General features: G+C 39.6%; 1 protein-coding gene across 1 annotated transcript; it reads right to left on the reverse strand.

Moving 5' to 3' along the window:
* On the reverse strand, nt 1–26,760 carry pdcd4a (programmed cell death 4a). Its single transcript, XM_036574773.1, has 12 exons — nt 26,579–26,760; nt 26,329–26,457; nt 15,428–15,727; nt 14,993–15,090; nt 12,983–13,096; nt 12,010–12,231; nt 11,090–11,187; nt 10,201–10,315; nt 9,061–9,168; nt 7,661–7,771; nt 5,449–5,588; nt 1–486 (listed from the first exon to the last, which is right to left on the reverse strand). The coding sequence occupies exons 2-12, from the start codon at nt 26,375–26,377 to the stop codon at nt 435–437; spliced, it is 1,407 nt and encodes a 468-aa protein (XP_036430666.1). The 5' UTR covers nt 26,378–26,457; nt 26,579–26,760; the 3' UTR covers nt 1–434.

The following is a 26,760-nucleotide window of genomic DNA, read 5'->3' on the forward strand; positions in this document are numbered from 1 at the left end:
GCGAAAGTGAATAAAGCTTTGTGAAAATGGACTGGTCCAGAAACTGTGGAGCTCAGGATACAGAAACAATCCCAGAATCTTCAACAAGTGGTATCTGAGCTCAGGCATTTAGTGTATAAGCGCTGTATGTCAAACTTTTTCCATTTTTTAAACACTTTAAGAGCTTCATATATGCATTATACATGCAAACTGAAAAGAAACACACAAAAATAAAGCATGGTCATTGTTGCAAAGCAAATTAAACCCCGCTCACAATCATAAACCTGACTACCAGCAGCACCTCATCATCGCGCTCCTCCAAAAGGAACTTCCAGCTTAAATGTAAAGAAAACCTAAAAGAAAACCAGAGGAGCAGTTTCCTCCGCAGACCAGAGTGCCGAGTGTGTCTGTGCTGGTGATAATGGCGGGGGACCTGGCCAGCTCCTGCTGTCCATTTAGCTTTTAATAACTCCTCCATCACCCTCACTCACAAAGCGCTTTCGCCCCCTAGTGGAAAAAATATATATTCCTGTTAGCAAAATTGAGCAAAAACAGAAGCACATGTTCATGAACAAAAGAAACAAAACAGGTAAACTGTAATCACAAAAGAACATTTATTTATATACTACATACAGTGCTCAGCATAAATGAGTACACCCCCTTTGAAAAGTAAGATTTTAATCAATATCTCACTGAACACAAGAACAATTTCCAAAATTTTGACAAGACTGAGTTTCATAGAACATTTGTTTGACCTATAACCATGGAATAAGGTTAATAATATAACTTAGATTACAAAATCTTCAGTTTTACTCAAATTAGTTGATGCAAAAATGAATACACCCCACAACAAAAACTACTACATCCAGTATTTTGTATGACCATTATTTTTAAGGACAGCACCAAGTCTTCTAGGCATGGAATGAACAAGCTGGCGACATATTGAAACATCAATCCTTTTCCATTCTTGAAGAACAACCTCTTTTGGGGGCTGGATGCTGGATGGAGAGTGATGCTCAACTTGTCTCTTCAGAATTCCCCATAGGTGATTGGGTTCAGATCAGGAGACATACTTGGCCACTGAATCACTCTCACCCTGTTCTTCTTCAGAAATTCAACAGTGGCCTTAGATGTGTGTTTCGGATCATTGTCATGCTGGAAAGTGCATGACAACCAAGGGCACAGAGTGATGGTAGCATCTTCTCTTTAATATAGAGCAAAACATCTGTGCATTCATGATACCATCCATGAAATGCAGCTCCCCGACACCAGCAGCACTCACGCAGCCCCACATAAGGACACTGCCCCCACCATGTTTCACTGTAGGCACCATGCATTTTTCTTTGTACTTCTCACCTTTGCGACGCCATACAGTTTGGAAGCCATCAGTTCCAAAAATTTATCTTGGTCTCATCACTCCAGAGTATAGTGTCCCAGTAGTCTTCATCTTTTTCAGCATGGGCCCTGGCAAAATCTAGGCATTTTTTTTTGTGCATGGGCTTTAGGAGAGGATTCCTTTGAGGACGACACCCTTGCATGCCATTCCTGTGCAGTGTACGCCGTATTGTGTCACCCCAGATTGTCTTTCTACTTCTTTAGCTAACTGCAGTGAACTTGCATGGCGATTTTCATCAAGCCTTCTCATCAGAAGACGCTCCTGTTTAGGTGATAACTTCCGTGGACGGCCTGGACGTCTTTGGGAGATAGTTGCAGTTCAATTTTTGTTAGATTTTTGTATCACTTTTGCTACAGTATTCTGACTGATAAGTAAAGCTTTGCTGATCTTCTTGCAGCCTTCACCTTTCTTGTGTAAAGAAATTATTTTCTTTCGCAGGTCTTGTGACATTTCTCTTCCATGTGGTGCCATTGATGACAGCATGAAATGGGAAAGAGTTTTCTTTGTTAAGTAACGCCCTTTTATAGTCAACTGTCTGCTGGACACCTGTTTAATGAATAATTAGACTCACCTGTGGTTGTATTTTGTAGTCTAAACTTTAGCTGTGCTCCTAAGACTTTCATTGGGGTGTACTCATTTTTGCAACATGAATGAATTTGTTAGGAAAATTACTTTTTTGTGTGTGCAAATTAACACATCTTGTTTGCAATCAGTGACCCACATTTGTGGGAGTATTTTGTAGTATAGTATCCCATAGAAAATGTTGATTCTGAAAGGAAACTACAGGTTTTCTGATAAAGCTGTTGGGGTGTACTCATTTATGCTGAGCACTGTATCTTATTTGATATATTTGATTAGATTTTATTAAAAACTTTATATAATCATGAGAATAAATGCACAAAGTAAAAAGAATTTGTTTTCAAAAATTTTGTTAATATGAGTTGGTGAGAACACCACCGGTTTGGTTCCAGATTTCTCCTCAGATTCACCCTAGCCATCGCACACAGACTGTTAAATTTCTGCAAGCATAATCAATTAATTAATCCATACAACTACGATCATCATAATCTCAGACCTTGACCCAATTAATATCACTTTCCCAGCAGAACATCAAACCCTTCCTTCACCCAGATGCTGCTTTAATGCTTCTTTACTTAATGATTCTTCAAACACCAAAAGAAAAAAACAATGACATTGTAGCATTTACATTCTGGGAAACTGCAAAGCTGTAACGAGAGGAAAAAATTTCTTACTGCTCTTGAACACAGAAAAAAATCCAGAACATAAGAGTAGTTTGGAGAGGCCATTGAAAAAGACTTTCGGTTGGCTTCAAAGTATTTCTGGACAACCATTCAGCAACTCCGGAGCAGTTGGAGTAGCTTCGCTCAAGCTGTACTCAGCAAAGGCAGAGAAACTTGAATGAGGATATTGTTGGTCAGTGGAGGGAGCACTTTGAGGAACTCCTAAACCCAAGAGACAAGCTTCCCTCACAGCAGTCAGGACCAGAGGCTTCTCTACTCCATTTCCCTGGTGGGGGTCACTGAAGTAGTTGGCAAGCTCCTCTGTGGCAAGGGACCGGGGGTGGATGAGATTTGTCAGGAAATGCTTAAGGCTCTGGATGTTGTAAGGCTGCCATGGCTGACAGACTTCTGCAATGTTGCATGGACCTTGGTAAGAGTACCCTTGGACTGGCAGATCAGGGTGAAGGTCCCATTTTTAAAAAAAAGGGGACCAGAGAGAGTGTGCTAATTACTGGGATTTCACAGCATTTAGCCTCATTGGGAAAGTTTGTGCCAAAGTACTGGAAAGGAGATTCAGACGGATAGTTCAACCTTGGATTGAGTAGGACGCAAATTCCGTCCCAGCTGCGGAACAATGGACCAGTTTTTCCTCCCTCTCGTGGATTGTTGAGGGGGCATAAAAGTTTGCTAACCCAGTCTACATGTGCTTTTTGGACTTGGAGAAGGCTTACAGCCGTGATCCCCGAAACATTCTGTGGGAAGACCTCCGGGAGTATAGGGTGCCAGGGCCACTTCTCCGAGCCATTCTGTCTCTGTATGCCCAGAATGAGAGCTGTGTCAATATACTCGCCTTAAAGTCAAGTTCGTTCAGTGTGGGTGTTGGACTCCACCAAGGTTTTGTCTTGTCTCCATTCCTGCTGGTGATCTTCATGGACAGGGTGTCAAGGCGCAGCCAAGGTCAGGGGGGCATTATCTGTGAAGGTTGTGTCTTTGCTTTTTGCAGATGTTGTCCTTTTGGCTCCATCACATAGATGAGTGCGAAATGGTTAATATGCGGAGTTCATAGACCTCTCCCAGTAAAGGATGACATGCCCTACTTGACAGGTTGAGGAGCTCAGTCATGCAGGAAGACCTCAAATTAGAGCCACTACTCCTTGACATCGAGAGGAGCCAGTTGTGGTGGCTTGGGCACATCATTAGGACGCCCCTTGGCTGCCTACCGTCAGATGTTTACCAGGCATGGCCGACTGGAATGAGACCCCAAGGTCGCTGGAGGGATTTTGTCTCCAAGTTGGCCTAGGAGCGGCTCGGGATCCCCCAGAATGAGCTGGAGGATGTTGCAGGGAACAAGTTCATCTGGGCTTCTCTGCTTTCCCTTAGCAACTGCGACCCTAGCTGGATCAAGCAGGTTAAGATGATGAAGATGGAGATGAAGGTAACTTGAATAACAGCAATATTTTTCCAAACAAGTCACCATCCATATTGGCATCCCTCGATGCTGAAAAGGCATTTGATGGGGTACAGCAGTCCTTTCTCTTCACCTCCCTCAAACACAATGGATTCAGCCCATATTTTATCAACTGGATTAAAACTTTAAACAGTGCACACAATACCTCTGTTATACATTTCAAAACCATTACAGCTATAAAGAGATTCCTGATATAGTGTTAGCCATCTCCATTACTGAATTGTCAGAAAAGCATCTGTAGTACCCCAATGACTCACTCCAGGGTTAAGACTGATTCATTTCCATAACTGTTTGTCTTTTCATTGAACCCATGGCCTCTTCCAAAGATGAAGTCTTTATACCACCATAAAATCGGTCAGTATGCCGAGGTTCAGGATGCACCATTTAAACACATAGCAGAATGTGTTAAGCATTTTGGTATTCATATCTCCCCAAACCCAAATGATTGTACAATCCCACCTATGCCCTTTTACTCAAAGAAATAAAAGCCAATGTAGAAAGATGGAACTATCATTATCTTTAATTGATCGTGTGTAAAATTCTGAGAAAGTCCTGCCCCAGATATTGTTGCTACGTCCATCAAACTTCTAGCTCAGGCTACCTGGTAGCACTTGTACAAGCAGACAAAACATTCAGTACAAAGGAACATTTAGAAGCATAGAGGAGTACAACTGCAACAATTTTCATTCAATAATAAACGGTCTTCACAAAATGTTCAGTGTAGACATTCACTACATGGCCAAAACGGAATAGACTCTCCTAATAATTGATTTCAGGTGTTTCAGCCATACCTATTGCTAACAAGTGTATAAAATCAAACACACAACCAATCTTCATAGATAAAACACTGACAGTAGAATCATCAGGACCCCAACAGGACCACCACAGAGCAGTTAGTATTCAGGCTGTGGATCATTCTTGGCACTACAGCGACAGTAATGTGGTGGTGGAGTGTCACTGCAGTGCTGAGAATGATCCACCACCCAAATAGTACCTGCTCTATAGTGGTCCTCATCACTGAAGCAGGGTAAAAAGGAGGCTAACAAAGTATGCAGAGGTAGTTTTGCACTGTTAGGGGTCCCATGTACTCAATATCCTCTCCTCTTTTGGAAAACATTCCCCTTCCTTATAAATTTTTCAAAAATATCTCCTGAAAATTAATAATCTGTACTTAAGGGCTGGAAGTTCAATAAACTAAAAGTGGTCTCTGATTTTGCACAGTACTGTATATATGCAATACATTTAATAACACAAACAGCTGCAAACATACTGGTAAACATAAAGCCTGTGTGAGAGAAGTATGCTTAGTTGAACATTTTAATCATGATTTGGGAAAGAGCTGTGTGTCTTTATGCGAGTTGTACCTGGCAGGACAGGCGTCTCTGAGCTGTTTGGTAATAACAGACTCCTGAAAGCATAAATCCACAAATGCCTCCATGATGGAGTGAGCGCGAGGAACGTCCAGATTAATCTCTGGCAGCTCGTCATACACACGCTGGAATCCCTGCAGTGACCAGGACAGATTAAAATCAATAACACACACACACACACACACACACACACACACACACCCCTCACAGAGCAGTGGAACAAGCCACCTAGTGCCAAAGGACAGTCATTACAGCAGGTACAAACTAGCAACCCCTTGTACCACTCCCTGGTGGTTGTTACAGCTGGTACAAACAATCAGAACCTCTATTACAAAATGTTTTTTTCTATAAAACGATACTAAAGTAGGCAATCAGAAGTAGGTTATGTTCTCCAACACACCCAGATGCTGTATCCATGTTTGTTGGTAATTCCTACAGCGTTCTTTCCCCATTCATGCAGTTACAGAATATTCCTTCCCTGCTTTACAATGTTCTAAAATGTTCTCCTGCTGAATCACACTGTTCTACATTGTTCTCCCCATAAAGATAGATGTTCTGGAATGTTTCCAACCCATTCGTGCTGTTCTAGAATGTTCTCACCCATTCATTTGTTTCAGTTTGTATTCTGGCGTAAGATAAAGCTCACTGCAACCACTAGGATGCTGATGTGTGTTGGAGTGTGTTAGGTCAGTGTGCACCATTTACTTGTGTCTTCCACCCACTGTTTCATGCACATGAGTCATGAATTTAGTGTACAGCAGGGTTGGAAAGAGTACAAGTATTATTAAAGAAAATTACTTAAGATTATACAACAGTTAGTTCCAGCCACGCAAGCTGATTGGTTGAGAAGCGTTCTAGCCGTGCTGTTTTTTCGCCATAACATCACGTTTTTTTCACAAACACTATCACTCCACTGAGACACCGCTGCTAAGCAACGAGTTTGACAGATGTAGGAGACGCTCAAGCCATTTGAACGTTTTTACTTCTTACTTTGCACACAAACAGAAAATGAATACTTTTAAAGATCACATTTGACCTACAGCTGATTTGGTCAGACTCTGAAGATGAGACTACACTAAATTCCGAAACTGTCGTTACCACTGAGCAAGCTTTTCAGTCGGCAGCTGTGACAGAAGAAAACCTAAACAACCTGGAATTAGCCAGACATGAACCGAATACCATTCGCCAAACGTGTAGTCTCATCTTCAGAGTCTGACCAAATCAGACTGAGCCATAAAACTGCCGTAATAAAAAACAAAAAAGCTTGCTCAGTGGTAATGACCGTTTCGGAATTTAGTGTAAGGAGCTGGAGAACGAACTGCTGGCTGTGCAGCGAATGAGCAGAGTCCGTTACTCTGACGTAGCAACAAGCTGCTTGTTAAGGAACTATAATTTGGCGGAAGGAATTGATGAGATTAAAACATTAAGTGCCACATTCGAGGCCCAATTTATTTATTTCTTACTTTATTTATTTAACTGTTGTATAAAAGCAATAGAACACCCGAGGTTGTGCGTTATCGCATCTGCAATGCTCCCTCTCGTGTTCTATCGCATAAGTAAAAACTGTCGTTAACTGGAAAATTACTAGACAGCGAGAGAGGGAGAGCTCTGTGATGAACTGACAAAACAGTAGATGCTGAGGCGTTTTTAAGAAAATACTTCTGACACCTCAAAGTTTTTTCTACAATCAGACTGAACGATGATATGAAATTTAAAGCACAATACTTTACATTCTGGCGCATGACGATCTGATGCCTGGGCTTGTTTCTTACAAGGCAGCACCCATTTTGTATGCGACAAAAGAACTTCACATACATAAGTACATGTGCACATAGCCCACCACTCAGATGCAGGTGAGATTATTTTTAAGGCCAGCAAGTCTTAAAAAATAAAACAACAAATATAAGTAAATAAACACAAGTGAAAAACAAGTCTGAGTACCATAGAATTATGGGACAGTTTATGGGAAAATAATTATTTCTTTACTAAATTTCATGAATCCCAGCCTTACATAGCTGTATCTTCTCTAAACTGTGACAAAGCTGCCCCTAAAGAGTTTATATTTGCCCTGTATTGCCCAACATGTGCTTCTGTTTGAGCCACCACAAATCAAAACATGAGAGCCCACTGCATGCAATAGTTTAAACTCCCATCAGCCAAGTAGTTCTGACAACCCAGTTCAGTTAGCATTCAGCAGTTCACTCACCCTGTTCATCTGGTCCAATGTGATGAGGCCTGATTTCCAGAATGCCTGCAGAAGCTTCACCATCAGCTGAATTGCTGTCTCTCCATTAGACTCCAACACCATAACTATTGCCTAGAGAGACAGATCGAGAGAGACTATTATACCAAGAAGTGAATATAATGGTATACTGGACCAGTTTTGCAACTATTTCACTTACAGAACACCAAACATAATTCAATGTGGACCAAACACACTGACTGACCGATCCATTGTTTAATTACTGGTGACTCACATAGCTTGTGTCGCTGTTGAAACAATATTTGTATGTCCAATTTTGACCAACAGAAAATGTTTCAAAATTATGTTTCAAAATTATTATAATCACACTAAATGGTTCCAAAATTTAATAAGTCAACAAGAATGTGAAAGACAAAAAACAGTTTAAATTATCATTAATTGAAGGAAAAAAAAGTTTTGCAATACCTACATCACTGACAAAGTAACTGCCTCCTAACATTAACTCTTTGTGCCACCTTTAGCAGCAGCAACTACAACCACAGCATCTCAAGGGGGTTCAGATAAGCACTTTGACTAGGCCACTAGGCAGCAAAGCATTCCAAAAGGCTTGGAGGTCAAGGTGTTTTTTGGCAAATGCGAGACCAGCTTTAAGTTCCTCTTGGTTAGCAGGCCTGCAGGTCCTTAGATGTTCTTCTGGGTTCTTTTGTGACTTCCTGGATGAGTCATTGCTGTGCTTATGGAGGAATTTTGGTATGCTTGCTTTTTTGAAGACATTCACCACTGTTCCAAGCTTCTTTCAATAGACATAATGGTATTCACTGTGCCAGAGCCTTAGAAATATAACCCTTCGCAGCCCGATATGACAATCTTATCCTACTTCACTTAAATAGAACCTTTCCAGCAATGTGATGTTTGGCTTCAGCAGGGTTGGCAGTAATCAAGCTGAGTGTGTCTATGTTAACTGATCCCAATTATCAACAAAACTTGGTTATGGGCCAATTGGTGTTGGATAACTTTTTTTGCCTTCAATAAATGAATTGATCATTTAAAACCTGTATTGGGTGCTTACTCCGCTTATCCTTATTTTATGATCATTTATGATTGAAGTTTTGAAACAATTATGACAAATTCTGTGTAACATCAGAGACAGCTGGAATTCAAACTGTCAACACTTCACTACACAAAAATAAATATTACACACAAAATTTATTTACACACACATACACACACACTTTATGTATATTTTATATAGCAAGAAACTGCTGAAACAATAACAATATAAAATACACCAGTCATCTTTTAAAGAATACTTTGCCAAAAAGACACTCAAAAATGTATTAGGTGCATTGTGTTGAGTACGGCACAACTACTACTGGTGCCATTGTATTGACAAATAATGGTACCTCATAGACAAGCTCATGGTGGAAGTGAGGCACCTCGAGGTCCCTCAGGCAATGCTCTGCCTCCAACAGCTCACCTGAGACCAGGTATTCCTTCAGCAACAGGTTCATCTAACACACACACACACACGCACACACATATACACATTATATATATTTTAATTACATTACATACTCTTCTAATCTTAGAGTACATAGCCACAAAATACTAATAGTATTACTAATTAGTAAACTGCTGCATAAGAGGAACTTCTGTTTAACCCATTAATGTCAAACAACTACAATTAGTATGATGAATGAAACTGCCACACAAATTGCTCTGATTGGTCTAAAATGATTGAATTTTATGTACCACAGACACAGGCAGTTATCTACCATTAACATTTAAAAGTTTTTTGAGTACACAATCAAATATGGATTTTCTATTGTTTTCTTAACAATCAGTAGTCCCATATAAGGAATATGATAAATTACGAAATAACTTAATAAAACTGACTTTGTAGCCAAATTGAAAAATTCCTTCAGATGTCAAACCACAAGAGGGCGACACACACTTGATCATGAGTGAGATGCATCACAGCCACAGGAAAAAGAGGAGAGCAGTTACGGGGACAGAGGATGTTTACTGTATATTAAGATGGTTTTACTAGCTGCAACAGCAACTTAGCATTATTAATACTGCCATAATTATTGTAATAAATCAATACACATAGTAAAGCGTAAAGGCGGTTACACACCAAGTGAAGCGCAAATAATGGCACAAAATGCAAATTACTGGGGCACTTTGGTTTTCTTCATGCCAGTGTCAGAAACAGAAGTAATTGGGCAAGCAAGTTTTTATCGCCTGCAAAAGTTCACAAAAATTCAACAGGGAGTAAAATTCAACTGGCCTACATCAAACTATCAAAATAGAACATCATTATGAAGCATTACAATGGTAATGACAATTAAAAGCAGTGGGCATTATGATTCAATTTTCTCTGCTTTTAATGTAGGACAAACCTTGGTAACTCAATGTAATGTCCCATTGAAAGTACTTTTTTTGTTACCGCAATTTTCAATTAACATACATAAATAAAATAAATAAATATATAAATACATAAATAAATAGATAAATAAATTTAAAAAAAAAAAAAACTGTACCTCTTTGATGAGATGTTTGACGGGTCTCTGGCCGCCACCCACTCCCCACACATTATCCAACCGCACCATCTCTCTCTTCATTGACAGCAGCACGGATGCCCGATCCAGAGCAGCTCTACACACACACACACACACACACACACACACACGAATACTACTGAATATTACAAAATAGTGTAATTCCACAAGCCAGGCTTGCTGTGCAGTATCAGAGTAAAATGCATTGATCTGAAGGTGGTGATTCACCTGCAATGATTTTGGAATGTTAGAAACTATCACAACAATAAAAGACTCATAATCTTAAACAAACACAACACACACACACACACACACACACACACACACACACACACACACACACACACACACCAACAACAACATAATTTTGGCCTATGTTTGAAATGTAACTAAAAATTTGCTTGAGCTATGATAATATTCAATTAAACATGCACTCTTTTTTTTTTAATTCTCAGGCTCATTTCCAAAAGTAAATTGTACTGTTTTTGTCCATTTTCCACCACTGCAAAAATAGTTCCTTGCGTTGAATGTGTTGTGTATTTTTAAATTTAATTCTGTATCTTAATAAAATAATAAAATGCAATAGGTTTGGATGCATTACATCCTGCATTAAATATGTGCTGTCCAGTGACAGAGATGGGATTTCCCTGCACCTGCAGTAAATCTGAAGTATAAAGTATTTTGTTGTGTATGTGTTGCCAATGAAACACTTCCACAACCATCACCCAACATCGTAAATAAATGTTCAAGTAAAAATTCAGCATCTTATCTGTTTACTGATGGAAATGTATGGGAGACAAGTGAAGGTCTAGTATGAATATAGAACTACATGATCAACTATGCACTGGTGTTCTCTGAAACACAGACATACCTGGCATGGTCACAGTCCACTTTGCCTTTATAACGGTTGAGGAAGTTCATTGGTAAAGCATGGTCCGCGATGGCTCGCGCAATAAACTGGCCAAGCATCTGGAGACACACACACACTTTCAGCGAGTCTATATCATGTCGAAAGTCTGTCCCTTGTGTATTTTGTATGGTGTGTGAAGATTAAAAAATAATAAATAATAATAATAATAGAAAATTAAGGAATCATGAAGAAGGGAAAACAATGACAAATGCATAATAATAAATAACAAAAACTTAAGTCATTTTCTTCTATATTATCTATTTAATGTCTACACAAAACTTTCCACCATTTAATCTAACTCCTCTCTGTTCAAATTACTATTTTAAACAAGTAAACAAATGCACTTCATAATTCAGAGGCCTGCAATTGTTCCTTTGATGAAAAAGACTGAGAAGTGTTTCTATAAATGATGTGAATTGTGTTCTAAATGTGTGCGCATGCTCGCTCAGAAACTATTACTGCTCATCTAACCTAAGGTAGTATAGAGCTTCTTTTATATAGTGATAGAAAACACGGTAGCACACAGAAAGCTCCAATTCACATGCTGATCGATGTTACTGGTTATACACACTTTAATACACACATTTACTGTTAATCCCCTCATCCATGTACTTTACTTTTTTGTACATTGCTACTATTTTCTTGTTCATTTATTTTAAGTAGCATAGATACCATTCTTGTATAACTAACATGTTTCTCTCCTCAACCATTTACTGTAATTAGAACACATGCTATTCTTCTTGTCTTTTTGCTGTAGGTAGAACAGATGCTATTCTGATCTCTTCCCTGTAACTGGCACAGATGCTATTTTTCTCATCTGATTAATTAAATATTGCCAATTCTGTTTTCTGGAACTTTGCATAAGTTTTTGTTTGCCATACCTGCGGAGCCTCAGGTGTGTCCAGGATGAGGTCTGGAAGCTCTTTGAGCATTTTGTCAAAAGCTCGGGCGACGTCGCTCTCAGACAACACCTTCCCCACCAGGTCCGATAGCAGGCGGGATGTCAGCTCACGGTGACTTGCTTTACCCTCCAGAGACAAAGACACCGCCAGAGAGGAAAACTCATACTTATGGGGACCCAGATTCAATTCCTTCAATAGCATCTGGGAGAAAAGAGCGAGAGAACGGCGAGAGAAATGGCAAAGTAAGAATCCTCAACAAGAAGTTTCACGAAAAAAAAGAAAAACAAAAAGATATAAATGGAAATAACAGTAAAAAATGAGGAGCAACTTTGATACGGTGTGAATGAATGAGCAGTGTGTATAGTTTCCATAGCCCAGCAGTAACAACTGTGGTGTGAATGGTCTACTGTAATCGTCTAAACCCAGAGCACCTTCAGAAATAGCAGCCCTGTTCCAATCCACCTCATGCTAATTGATAACAAAGCCTACCAATAAACATGCCTGTGAAGCACATTGTTATTAAGTGGGTTCTGTGGCGTAACAATGACATGAACATCACTAATCTCATCCACAGGAGGCCAACGTGGTTACAAGTTTTCATTCCAACCAAGCTGGAGCACACTTCAAACAGCTCACCAACTGCTTGAAGACTGGGACCAACTGATTACGCTAGTGGAATCGTCTGCTCCTACTAGAATTAAATGAAAACCACACCGACCCCTTGTGGCCAAGATTGGTGCCACTTGATTTATGCCATCTGTGGGAATTTGAGGAAATTACACAAACACTTAACCCCAATCAGCCAATGAAACATTACATTACATGAGTTCTTCTGGAAAAACTAAACCAGTTACAGCAGGGTGAAAGACATAAAACAGATCTAGAGAGAACGGACCTCATATCTAGAGTTTCATTTCAAGCTGCAACAATTTACCTCTTTCCCCTCACTTACCTCCACCTCTCTGGTGTCTCCATGTTCAAAGTACTCCTGTACTATCGGGTTAACTGTCTTCTCCAGCTCACCCTCCTCTAGTTCAGGGACAACTGTGGCATACACTGTATCTCCCTACACATGCAGAAACACAGATACACTGTATGATTCTGTAGTTTTACACGCCACCCATTAGTACAGTCCAAACCGCATACCTAAATCATGACAATCTAAATAGTGCATAGTGCAAAATGGGCTTGAGCTTTTTGCACTTTTCTGCAATGTCTCCTATGTGCTATAGCTTTATTTTGTACAGTCTGCTACCCGATGCTTCTCCTCTGGTGTGTAGTAGCCTTAGGTCGGTTATGCTTCATTCTTCGGACTAAAAATATAAGAAAACACAGACCAATACGTAAGACACAGGCTCTTCACTGCCCTCTGGTGGAGTATGAAGTTCAGACTTGTTTTGGCTTTTAAATAATTCAACATTTGAGCATACACAAAAGCTAATTTTGAAATAAAAAATAAATAAATAAATAAAAAAAATCAAGATTTAATTATGTTTTTTCTTGTAACTTTTCATGACTATCTGAATTTTCAAATCTTCTGACCTCTTCCTAATCATATCAAATCAAACACTCACAATTTTGTGAATTGTTGCACCCTTATTTTCAGAGCTATTGTTTTGACCAGCACTAACATTTATGAGCACAAAATCAAAAAGGGAAAGACATGACGGGTGGAGGGAAAGGGGGGGCTGGGGAGGGATACTGCAACTTCTAAAGCTTTTCAATAACACTGATTCACCTTCCTGTTTTGCTTCCTTTACTTAAGTAGCCCTCTGTGCGTGTAAGCATAGTTATCTTAGACACGCTCATGAGGGAACAGTATTCTAAAATCAGGCTGGAGTGAACACACTGGACTCAATCTGATGTACAAGTGTAAAATCAAGTGTGAACAACAGGGGTGTAAATATACAGGTCACTGCCAGCTTTGATTTCATTCAATGCAATTTTCAATGTTTTCTGTGTAAAATGTTCTTTATTCTAAAGAGCTCCAATTCTATACCACACGGATTGGTTTGGGCCAGATAAAAAGTTCTCCAACTGAAAGATTGCAGCACATGCTGTGGCACCCTCTAACATAATTAACACATGACAACCTTTAGAATTTATAAGCTCTTAGGAAGAAAAGCCCAGTCATTTAAGCATGGGTGCGTCTGTAGCATAAGCCCCACCCCTTCCCCCAGTTACTTTACTCTGATAGGCTGCATCTCGATGCCTAATTTTGTTTAATGACAGTGGTTTCCACGAAAGGCGATAAATGAGAGACACTAGGAAGAGAGCATGAGGAGTATCTGTACAACACTGTACTGAAATTGTTACACTCTTTATTAATAAAAAACTGAACATCAAGACAGATAAATTATGTATTTACAGTCTGTCTTTCTTTTAACAAGTTCAGGACTTTATGCTAAAGCCTGGAATCAGCAGATTTACTGGGATCCTGCCTTTCTGACGAGCTTCCACTTTAACACAAAGCACAACACACACTCACAAACACACACACACACACACAACTACTCCTGTCAAAACAACCCATCCTGCAGAAGAACAGCAGCCCAAATAAACTCCCTTCCCTGCATTAAAGAGCCCATACCCTAAATGTGTCCTCTATTCTATTTTCCCCCCTTGTGTCCACTTATGTTTGTGTGGGTTTATGTTACTAATACAGTATTTCAAACAACAGGCTGTTTATAACTGTACCTTTAAAGCTGATATGCAAATGCCCTCTGATTTAAATGCCTTTCACTTCAGCATGAATGGGTGGAGCTAAACTACATTCGGAATGGGGGGGGTAGGCATTGCTTTAATACAGGCCTGCAGATCCTAAAATGAGCCTCAATAAGGTAAAGTGTAAGAGAAAATCCCCAGCCTTGTACTCACAGGCCAGACAAGAAACTGACTGTGCGAACACATGACGTGCAGGTGTTGTCCATCTACAGCTCCCACCTGTATACAGGTGCATTACCTGAGCAGACTCGTCGTAGTTTGGATCTTTGGCATCTGGCTCCTCCATCTCATACACCATCCCTGCAGCTCCCCACACACCTTTACCCCCTGCTCCACCTGAGCACAGTGAATATACTAAAACACTCTTCACCTGCAAATACATTTTTCTCACACCCTGTTTAGGAATGGGTATTATAACATTTTCTGCTATGTACTTGGGGGGAAAAGTGTCCTCTCCATTATCAACACTGCCAAAATAATCTTTACAGCCAGGGATATACTGTTTTTTTTTTAAAAAAAAAAAAGGTGAATCTTGAACTGAAGTGGGCACTCAATAACATGTTTATTTATTTGCTAATTACTGTGAGAGAATACATATGTGTGTGTAATCTTTTTAATCTAACATTCCAAAATTAATGGAGCTGAATCTTCACCACCTTCAGTTCCAACTGACCTTTTTTGGGCAGTCCACGGCCCTTGCCAGTGCGTGACTTTCGGTCGTGGTTTTGGAGGGCTTTCCCTTTGGGGCTGTGGGGGTCTGCCCCAGTTTCCCCAGCAACAGCCTCAGACAGACTCTCGCGGGCAGAGTCACGGGATGAGGACTTCCTCAACCTCCGTTTTGCTTTAGCCTTCAGTCGAGCTTCATGCAGGGCTTTCTCCTGAGGGGTCCAATTACCATTAACCTCTCCTTCATTCAGCTCTTCATCATCATACACACCATCATCATTCTCTTCTTCCTCCAGCTGCAACACACCTACAGCACAAAGAAACAGAGGTACAGAAGCATTTTAGAGAACACGGTAGATGGAAACCCAGATATTAATGATCAGCTCCAACCTTCAAAAACCTCTGCGCTTAAAGCATTAGTTCAGCAAAAAAATTAACAAAATAAAAAGTGAATGTACCCATCAGGCAATGACAAAGACGTTTGGTATCTAAAGTTTGTCTTTATTTTACGCTACAGTTACAAGGCTACTGTAGCTAACATGTAATGAAGCCAAAACCCCACCAATCATCATGGTGCTAAACAGCATACGTAAAAACCCAAATCAAAGACAGACTTGCTTGTGTTTTTTGACACTATGCATACTGTTAGCCGCATCTAAACATGGACTAAAAAAATCTTAGCATAGCTAAAAACAGCAATTCTACTAATTGTTTGGCTGTTCTAAGTTGATTCTAGCCCTATGTGTAACTTATTAAAAATAAAACACACATCTCAGCTTAATTTGCTAGATTAGCTTTTGGGCTACATAATTAGCTTATTTGCTACAAACATCCTAACTTCATTAGACAGATTAGTCATCAGGCCAGCTTGATGTCTAAACTACAGGGTAAAAAATATACACTTCAAAATCAAGGATGTTCAGCTAGTTTATATTAAACCCAACTGCTACATGTAATTCATGTCCATCAGATTTAAGGTCTTTGCTTAACATGAGTAGTTTTCAGTCTGTACAACATGAAACTCAAGTGCTATGTGAGTCCCAGTCAACAAATTCATTGAGGTCATCAGCTGACCACAAATTATCTCTATTAATATTAATATGACGAGCTGCTGGGGAACACCCTGTATGCAGTTGCATTAAAAACCTGAATAACTTGATCCTAGACCTATCATACACACACGCACACGCATGCACGTACAGATGGGCTCTCAAAAGCTTTCCCTTATATCGACACTCTTCACATTAACTTTATTAAAAGTTAAGCATAAAATGTTAAGCTACTTTAGAATGGATTTACATTGTATTTACATTGCTATAGTTGAATAAGGAGAGTTTGGTACATGGGACTGACACACCATGAACCGCAAACACTTGTCTTCTGCTTCAAATGCAAATCCTGCTTATGCAAAAGATGGCAGTATAAACAAGCCAATTCCAAAATTCTTAACTGTTATATAAAAGTTTTGACTCATTAATATTTACACCCCCAAAATTTACACACACCAGCCCATGTCCTAGCTGAGCAGGAAATAACGGCAATGGAGCAAAAGCAATGAAAACAGTGGACTATTTGCAGAAACTGTACCATTCAAGTCTGTGAAAGGATGTCGTTGCTTTGCGTACCTTTCCCAAAGAATCGAACTGTCAACGGGCATGGTTGATTTTCATCTTTTAATGAAGCTGAAGTTGGCTTCCTATTCTCCAGTTTCTTGATGGATTGTTCCGTTCCACCTTAAATGCTACAGCTTATACAGTTGCCAGAATGTAACTGCAGCACCATTTAAGGTAGAACTGAAATATTGCAAAACAATGCAAATTTTTTTGTTTGGCTGTTCACATTACCTTTAAACATGCTCTATATGGGACATTAGTCTGAACAGATCATGCTCCCAAACTGACCCGTATGCGCAAAAGAACAATGCTTCACGTTGCCTCGAGCTTTCAGTTTCATCTTCGCCAGCATCATGAAGCTTCATTGACTGACAGCTGGGCTCATCAGCCAGAATGTGTTCGAGTTTGCAGTAAAAAGGGTGCAGTCACTTCTTTGGTTCGCGTCCTCGGATTCTTTAAACTTTGCTTTCAGACTTTTCCTTGACGCTGCAGCCTCGCTCTCCTATGACCACATTCAGTCACCTCTTTTAAAATCTATTCAAACAAGGAACAGTTGCGATAAGTCTCCTAGAGTTTTTTTGTACAGAAACATCAGCCTAAATGTTTTTGAGGTCTCAGCAGCGAAATTATGACAAACGTCAAGTTGGATTGACGTGAAAATCAATGGGTTGAAGCCCAGGTCATCTTAAATTGAAAGTTTCATAGTGAGCAAACAATTTTAATTGACTTAGTGTTGTTGTCGAAATCGAAAGTAGCTAGGTAACACTGGCTGCTAGAAGGCTCGAAGTAACTAGCATAGCTAATTATACAGTACGACAACCTAGCTTATTTATAAAAAGGTTTTTTTTTTCCCTGCCCGTGTCTGTTATGACATGCAGCTTATGTGTCCGCCATCGAATCACTGTAAACCAGCAAATGGGAACCAAGGTCATCAAATTACTCACGGGTCCACCGAAGAAATCTTGCTTCATTCTAAAGCCTAGAGCTGGGCGATATGGCCAAAAACATTATCACGATAAACAAAATTCATATCGTTCGATATCAATACATATCGCGATAAATGTCAAATCATGATTTCTTTCACGTTTGTAGGCTGATTTTGCTCCTGGGTGGTTTTAAACTATCACTTATGGTCCGATCATGACAAACACTCGGCAAACAGTGGAACATTTCACAAATCTGTCATGGAAGAGTGGGAGAAGGTTTCTGAGCTGTTGTTATCAGCTTGAAAAACACAGCTGCAATTTTTGTAATAGTCATGATTTAAGAAAAAAAAAAGATTATTTTTAGCTGTCTGGTGACGAGCGCTTGGCTACCCCGTTACAAATGCTAAACAAGTGGCCAACAACAGCGCTAAACTCTTTAGTTTCTCAACAACGACAATTCAGTTCGGTAGGTCACTGCTGTCACTCCTACCACATCCATGTCAGAGCATATCACAGTAGTCAGACACCAGCTAGCAACGACTCGGTTTCTCTATGCTATCGCAGTAGTTTAAGGGGTGAACTGCAATATATCTGACGTTCGCTGTGTAAAAGCATTATCTGCTGTGTGAATCTCTCACACCAGTCACAGAGTCCTCCTTTTAGGTACGTTTAAACTGAAAGCGGTGATTTTGTGTCTTGTTTGATCTACCATATCATCAATTCACCGTGTTGTGCAGGAGCGCTGCTTCAAGTTAGCCAGCAGCTAAAAACAGCTAGCCTGGAAAGATAGCGCTCTCCCGCTCTCCAATGCCTCACAGCTTCCTCGGTTTAAATCAGGGCTGTAACTCACATGAACCCACTTCTTTCTTTCACGTTCGTTGCTCGAGAATGCAGTAATACTAAAATATGGTTTGGCGCTGTAACACGGCGCTGCAGACGTGATTTAACACCGCTAAAGTTGTTAGGATGCATGGAAAGAGGTGAGTTCACTGTAGGACAGTACAGTTACACCACTGACCTCGTCACTCACACTCGGTCACAGGAGAACAGATTGCCGGTCGTTCCGCTCAAACAGGGACTGTATAACTCCGCGTTTCAGCCGTTGCTAAAGTATATTTGGCGACCCTTTTTTTTTTACTCGTGGCCCCCTCCCTCTCTAATCAAGTCGAAAAATTCGGAAGTGCGCTCCATCCCTGGTTAGTCACCCTCACTTGAACATTCAGATAGAAGAAAGAGGAACAGAAAGTGTGTATACACCAAAAAAGCAAACAATAGTTTAAGTGATAAACATTCTAAGGTAATTTCAACATCACAGTCACATACAGCATACAGGCAGTCTGCTGGTGCCCTTCAACAAAAGCCAATTCACAGTGTCAAGTCTCTTTTTTTTGGTATTTAATGGAATGGAATTTAATGGTAATAAGTTCAAGCCAGGGTCAAAATTCCAGTAAAGTTGAAACAGCAATTTATCTGCATGACACCTAGCACAATAATGGGGAAATAATTGTGAGGGCTTATGTTTTTCAGAGGCTGAAAAAATGTTCATATACCAAAGAAAAGCAGCATGTAAATGTGCGTGTTCCAGTAAAACTCCATTCAAGGACTGCATGTGTTAATGATGCAAAGGCCAAACATTACCGGTACAAGTATCCCGATAACATTCTTGGCTTTATCACCCCTCAAGGACAAAAATTTGCATGGCCAAAATGATGAACCCCAAGCTAAACCACCACCCCCCCCAGACACACAACGACACACACTCAAAACTGCACCCTCTCAACCAAAACCACCCAACCCTGACATTCAGACTGAAGTGCCACCACTGATCTTGTTTAACTCTCCAAAGCTACAGCATGTAGTGGTCAGAGCACATTCCAGCACACCTGTACTATTTACCTCTGCAGAACACCTGTGCTTCTCACAGGCAAGTATGATAAGCTCTGATAAGGCATGGTAGAGTTAAAGCATGTGAATCAACAGCTTACTTACTACAAACTCATTCCAACACTTAAAATAACTCCAAGCAAAACACATTGCATTACAGCAGTGTGAAAAAGGCATCTGGAAGAGTAGATTTAACATGGAACGTTAGAACCAATAATAACCAATTATGACTATTCTTAATAAAGTATGAAGTGTTAATGTTTATATTGTAATTGTACTCTACGTTTACTGTCTATACATATCTACTTTATATCTACTTAAATGAAAATACTGTATGTAGATAAGGCAATATTTATTAAATGTTTTAAAAATTGTGTTTACACTGTCAGCAACTTTTTCATCACACTCTCACCAAACCCCTGCAACTTCACCACAGTGCCCAATGTTTTCTTAATAAACAAGTAAATATAAACAAATAAACAAACAAAAAGTTGCTAGCGGTAATCACAGGTGTCCAAGCGAGACATTGCACACACAGCCTCATAAATGGCTCACGAAAACCCACATAGGAAATTTAACCCAGAACTTTCCGATCTATCAATTAGCACCTTGGAAACACAACAGAACTCCATGAAATACAAACATTTATAAAGATTACCCTCTTGCACTACAAAACCAAGTTTTGAGCCCACAATCCAGATTCTAACCCAGTATTTTGTGATGTTTTCTTTGCTCCAACACACACAGTTCACCTCAGGGAGGGCTTGTTCTTTAGTTTATTTGTATTGGCTATGTTGGAAGTAGGAGAAGCTAATAAACTTAAGAGAATGACTTAAAATTTAGGATGATTTAATAATTATGTTTTTAATTTGTAAAATATAATTTCAGATAAATTACAACTTTTTACAGATTCACAAACCCCTGCATGTTCTCCTGTCCAGTCTGAGAGAACCTGGTTCTCAGTCTTTTAACTATGAAATAGTACATCTGGAGTTTTTACTGTACACATTACAGGACTGCTAGCGTTACAGTCATTCCTGAACCAAGGTCACGTGACCCACTGGCAGGCCAACTCTGCCATATGCAGGCAGGGTGTGTGTGTGTGTATGTGTGGTGTGTTGGGGGGGGGGGAGAAAGCTCTGCCTGTTCAGCATTTCTGTCACCATGTGCTCTACTTGCTTTGGATACAGCTCCTCTGTCTCAGGGCTGGGTGATAGGGACAAAATTCTTAGCACAATATATTTCCCACAAAATTCTGTGTCCATAATCATAATCCTAATGGTCAGGTCAAAAATATTTTGGCTTATTTTGGCAATATTTGGGAGAAAAAAAAATCAAATGTGTTAGTATTTATGAAAGTAGCTAATAGCTAGCTAACTCTGCTAACTGTCCCACTGGTTTGCGCTGTAGCCAGAGATCCTCCTCCAGGGGGAGATGGCAATCACTGATCTAAAAGAAGTAACAGGGTGTGAGCAAGGAGACCAGAGCCTGAACTAAATGGGAGTAAATGGAGGAAACTACTGATTACACTCAAATCTGAATGTCAGTCCATTAACAGCACATCAACACCATAGAAATATAAAAGATCTTAGGCTGTCACAGTAATTAGTAAACAAAATGACATGACATTTACACCCCTCTGCATGCAGATGTAAACAGTCTGACCATGCTGTGTTTTCTACAAAGGAACAGGAAACAGGTTTTGTCAGGTTCATTTTCAGCATTAGCTGGGTGATAAGTTAAGGCTTCTAATTTCTGCTGGGTGATGTGTGCCTGTGTGTTAGATCAATCTAATGTCTTCAGTCACCACACAAACAACACTGATTGCCATTTTCTATCACCGACCAATAAGAATCCTTGGGCAGGACTCCTAACACTACCTTTGCCTGCCTCTGTAAAGTGATCAACATTAGTCACTCTAGATAAGAGCATCTGCCAAATGCCATAAAATGTAAAAAGTGCTAAGAAATACTTAAAGAAATAAAAAAACAAAAATAAACTAAGTGCTGAAAAGACCTGTGTGTGCTTGTTTTAGTGCCAGGTTTGCATTTTGCTTTATTGATATATTTGCAAAGTCTGCAGTATCTTCGCACTGCTGCCTTTTCATTACAGTAAGCAAACTCAGTTCCATCACCAATTGTTAGCTTTTGTTTTGCGGGCATGTCACTAAAACAAGAAATATTAGCAGCCTAATTTTGCTTTAAAAGACAAACAAACATACAAACAAACAAATATATTATCAGCAGTATAAAATCCTCCCCCCCCGGGCGTTATAACTTTTCCCTAACATTTTCTCCTACATTTAACAAACTTTATCTAAATTCCACAACAATTAAATGAGGCAAGTGTAAACAAAAAGCTTCCTAACAGCAAATTATTATATGAAATAGTTATGAACAAGAAAAAGCTACCTAACAACTTATTAAATGAAATAGTTATGAATATTCTGCCTCATGTCTGAGACGTTGTTTTACAATAGTTTTGAGAGTCAGTAAGTTTCTCTACAATAAACCACTTCACATTTCATTTACATTTCAACAATTAAGTTATGTAGAAATTGTGAAAAATCTTTGTAATTATTATGCTTTTCTGGCTACTTAGCACCACAATCATCTAAGCACTAGCCCTATCATAAGAAGTGAGTCTGATCCCCAGCAATGGAAACAAACAGCGTTAACAAAGGGAGTCTGGACTTTCTGCAGCACAGTATATCTGTGATAAGGGGTCTGTGTGTGTGTGTGTGTGTGTGTGTGTGTGTGGTTTAACAGAGATGACCTCTATGTTTATCAGAGGGAGTTTACACACCCAGCCCTGTTTCTGTGTTTAACGGACTCCAGGGAAAGAGCAGTAAGACTGGTCTCTACTAGAGATGTGCATGGATACCAGCACTCGGTTAAACGTTTGAGGTGAAAATGTTTGAATACTAAAATCAGTATTCAGGTATCAGTTACATTTTAAAACCGAAAAGAAAACCTCGTATCTCCATTTTTGTCATTTTTCTGTTTTTGACGTAATTTGGAAATGTCTGTTGTCCTTTACATTGTGTGTAAATTTCATGATAAATGGAGCAAAAGAAATGACCCAAAATGACTTTTGGAAAAAACTCTGGTTCCATTGATTTACATTAAAAGCAAAGTAAGTTTTTTCCTTCTCCTGTAAAGTTACCATTTTGGAGATATGAGGTTTTCTTCAGACAGTGATGTGTTCCTCTGTCAAACAACATGTTGGCACACCGTCCACTACAGAGAAGATATCTTGTGTTTTCTGTTTACACTTTGCATTAACTTGTGTTTCACTTCTGGATCGTTTGTGGATAAACTGTGGCTGCATGCCATTTACACTTTCACTAAAACACCTTGTGTGAATAACGACACCAACACTCGCGACATTGCTGTGTTGCTTTTCCTCCAACCTTGGGTTGGACACTTACGTTGGCCTAGTCTGCAAAAAGGCTCTTGGTTTGAGGAAAATATTAGCCTTGTGCATCCTCCATCTGTTGTTTTCTTGTCAATTCTCACAGAAGCATTTTTGCTCGCATAACTGCATATGAATATCAAAAACAACTTCTCTTTACACTTGTATTAAATGTGGTCAAGATCTGTCTCTGACCGCCTCTGAATGTGGTTCAAATTCAATCACAAAGGGCCTGTTTACACCGTGCATAAACATGAGTTTCATGTTCGGATGGCATCTGGATAAACTTAGGCAAGATTCTGTTTACGCTGTCCAATACAATGAGCCTTCAGTTTGACCAGATGCCAACTGATTGTAATGTTCCCCACATAAAAAGCATGTCAACACATTCGTCGCTTACCACTTTTGTTTACTCCTCTTCCCCAATTAGTAAAACAGTGGATAAGCTTGGCCTGGACACTCCCAGTCTGGAGCGCATGCAAGCCGTCGGTTTGAATCTCACTTCAGCTTCGCAAATCCCCCATCTTTTGTTTCATCATTTGTTCTCTCAGCTGCTGGCCAGCACTCGGCAGACACATTTCTACCGACATAATTGTACACGGATAATGAAAACATATTTCATATAACTCAAGGGTAAACGGAATGTTTTCATTATCCGTTTACAACATCAGAAAAGCCAGGTGTAAACACCCCCAAGACACAGTGTGAGTGGTTTACGATCAAATCACATTCGGAGGTGGTCAGAGATAGATCTTAACCACCTCCAAATGTGATTTGATTGTACACCACTCACAATGCGTCTTGGGGGCGTTTACACCTGGCTTTTTTGATGTGGTTAAGTGAAATCTGACCAGGATCCAATCAACAAAAAGACATGTTAATACAAGGCGTTAACAGGCATAAATGAGTTCTGGGGGTTTTTACACCTGCTTTTTCATGCAGTAAAGTAGAATCTGAATGTGATCCGGTCATGTTGTTGCAAGGTGTGAAAAGGCCCTAGAAGACCATGAGCTCTCACACGAATCCAACATGACACCTGTTAACTTTGTTTGCTTATTAGCTTCTCTGAAGAGGCAACCTCCTTTTCTCATCCAAGAAGAAAATCTAGGGAAGTGCTTTGGCTAAACAAGAAAACCTGTTCCTCTGCATGCTGCTATATTTTCGAGCATCACCAATGCTATAACCTAAAAAGGTAAGCCTACAACCATCCATTATTTTCGACTCTACTCTGCTTACAACACAAACACACACGCACAAAAAATAGAGGGACTACCAAATTGCTCATTAACAGTCTAAAGAAGGTGCTGTATGGATAGGCAATCAAACAGTACAAAAATTAATTCTCTAGAAATGATCTTTGTATTGTATACTAGCTATGGATAAAAGGCTAAAACCTTTCTGAAAAAAATTGTTTTTTGTACTGTATTTTACTCACTTAGGCTACCAGTGTTACAGATTTATACATTTAAATAAATAAATAATAAACAAGTGTATACAAATATGTATAACAAATATGTAGGCACTGGGCGGCTTCAGCTTTATATAACTACAGAAGTGTGTGTGTGTTATGTAACTAAGGCTTTGTTATTGGTGTGCAGGGGGAGGTGTGTGCTAGCAAACACTATAGGCACGCGTGTCAGATAAACAGCTGCTTGTGATGTTAATAATCACGCTGTTTAAACGAGCAATTGCCGAACTGACGTGCAACTAAAGCCATATTAATCGTGAGAATTAACACAATAAAAAAAATGAAAAAAGTGGAAGGAAATACCACGGAATCCCAGGACACACTATTTCCACAAACGATTAAACACACTGAAAGATGGTATCACATTACTATGAGAAAACAATATATAAAAAACTACAATTAGCACTCTAAAATAAAAAATAAACCTGGTGTAGCTATTGTTTACTCAGGCACGTCGCTTCCTCATACACAGAAAAGCGTAGCTAAAGATATTTAGCCTAGCTAGCTACACAACTGGTAGATCACCCCGCAAAATAACAACTTTACCTTCCTTTGGTTTTACTTTATAATTATGCTTTTTGGTCTACCAAATTATACTTTATATCAGAGAACATAATCGTAATCAATTTTGAAGTTTTCGGCTAAAAAGAAATAATGTAAGCTGCACTGCTAACAAACAGCCCCTCAGGAAAGGGTTAAATATTTAAACTGTTCCTACACGTGTAACTTCACCCACACGGGCCTGCACATATTTATACACACAGGAACTCATCTATCGGATCATTTATCTAGGGAATAACTGGCATCATACTAACTGAGGTCAGACCTCAATTCTGCGTCAAAAACGACCCGATCTTTACCGTCAAAGTGAGCATTTTAACCAACGTTCACGAGTTAGCAAAACTAGCTTAGCATAGCAGACACACATGGTGCCCAAAACAGAAGCAGCAGATTCAGAGCAAACTAAAACTGTATTATACACCCAAACCAAAAATGCATTATAAACCCAAACTAAAGCTGCACGATGAATCAAACCATTATAAACACATTATAAACGAATGCTGCATGCATTATAAACCAAACCAGAGCTACATTATGAACCAAACCATTTAGCTAGCTAGCTATAAATCCTGCAGAGCTGCATTTTGTCAAAATAGAGCTGCAACATAAACTAAACCAGTGCAGCATTATGAAGCAATCTACAGCTTCATAAAAAAACACACCCTGTAAACCCTGCAGAGCTGCATTATTCACTAAAACAGCAATGCATTATCAAGAGAAACGTTCCACAGCCGCATTTTAAACCTAAGCTAAACTAAGGCTGCAAGACCAATGTGTTGCTACAACACTTGCAAAGCTGGACTCAAAAGAAAACTTCCCTGCAAAAACCAAACCAACTTCTATTAACCTAAACCAGAATTGCATTAAACCCTACAGGTTCCCAATGCATTATATCACAGCTGCATTGTTAGCCTATATACTCCCAAAAGCTGCATTAAACCTCCACTTCCCCATTAGAGTTAGGATATAAGCTCTTTACTTTTCCAAACTACAGCTGCATGCCCTCTTCACTTTTAGTTTATTGTAACCTATCGGTTCTCACCATCGGCCTTAACAGCAGCGGAGCTCCACTGTTCTACTTCAGCCGCCATCGCGCTGCTCTAACCGGTCTGCCAACGGAGCTCAGCCCGGGGACGGTGGAGGTCTAGAGTCTGCACTCCCACACTTATGCCTGCCGTGAAAACACACCAGATATTCACTTCCAGTCAAACATGAAATGCATAAAAGAGAGCAGAAGCACATCAGTGTTTTCGTTACTGTTCTACTATTCTGAATGAATTTGCACTGCTCACCACTCTCACAGGAGCGTGTTAGCTTTAGCTTCTTTTCGCCCAAAATATAACAAGAATGTTTATATCACAAGCTAGACAAATATGTATGATCCTCTTTGAAAAAGTGGAATTTGATTTATATCGTTGTAATCCCGTCTGTAACACCCACTAAGTACGCGGAATGAAGTGTAGCAGCTGCAGGT

Source organism: Colossoma macropomum, unplaced genomic scaffold (genome assembly GCF_904425465.1).
Source record: "Colossoma macropomum unplaced genomic scaffold, Colossoma_macropomum, whole genome shotgun sequence".
NCBI lineage: Eukaryota > Metazoa > Chordata > Actinopteri > Characiformes > Serrasalmidae > Colossoma > Colossoma macropomum.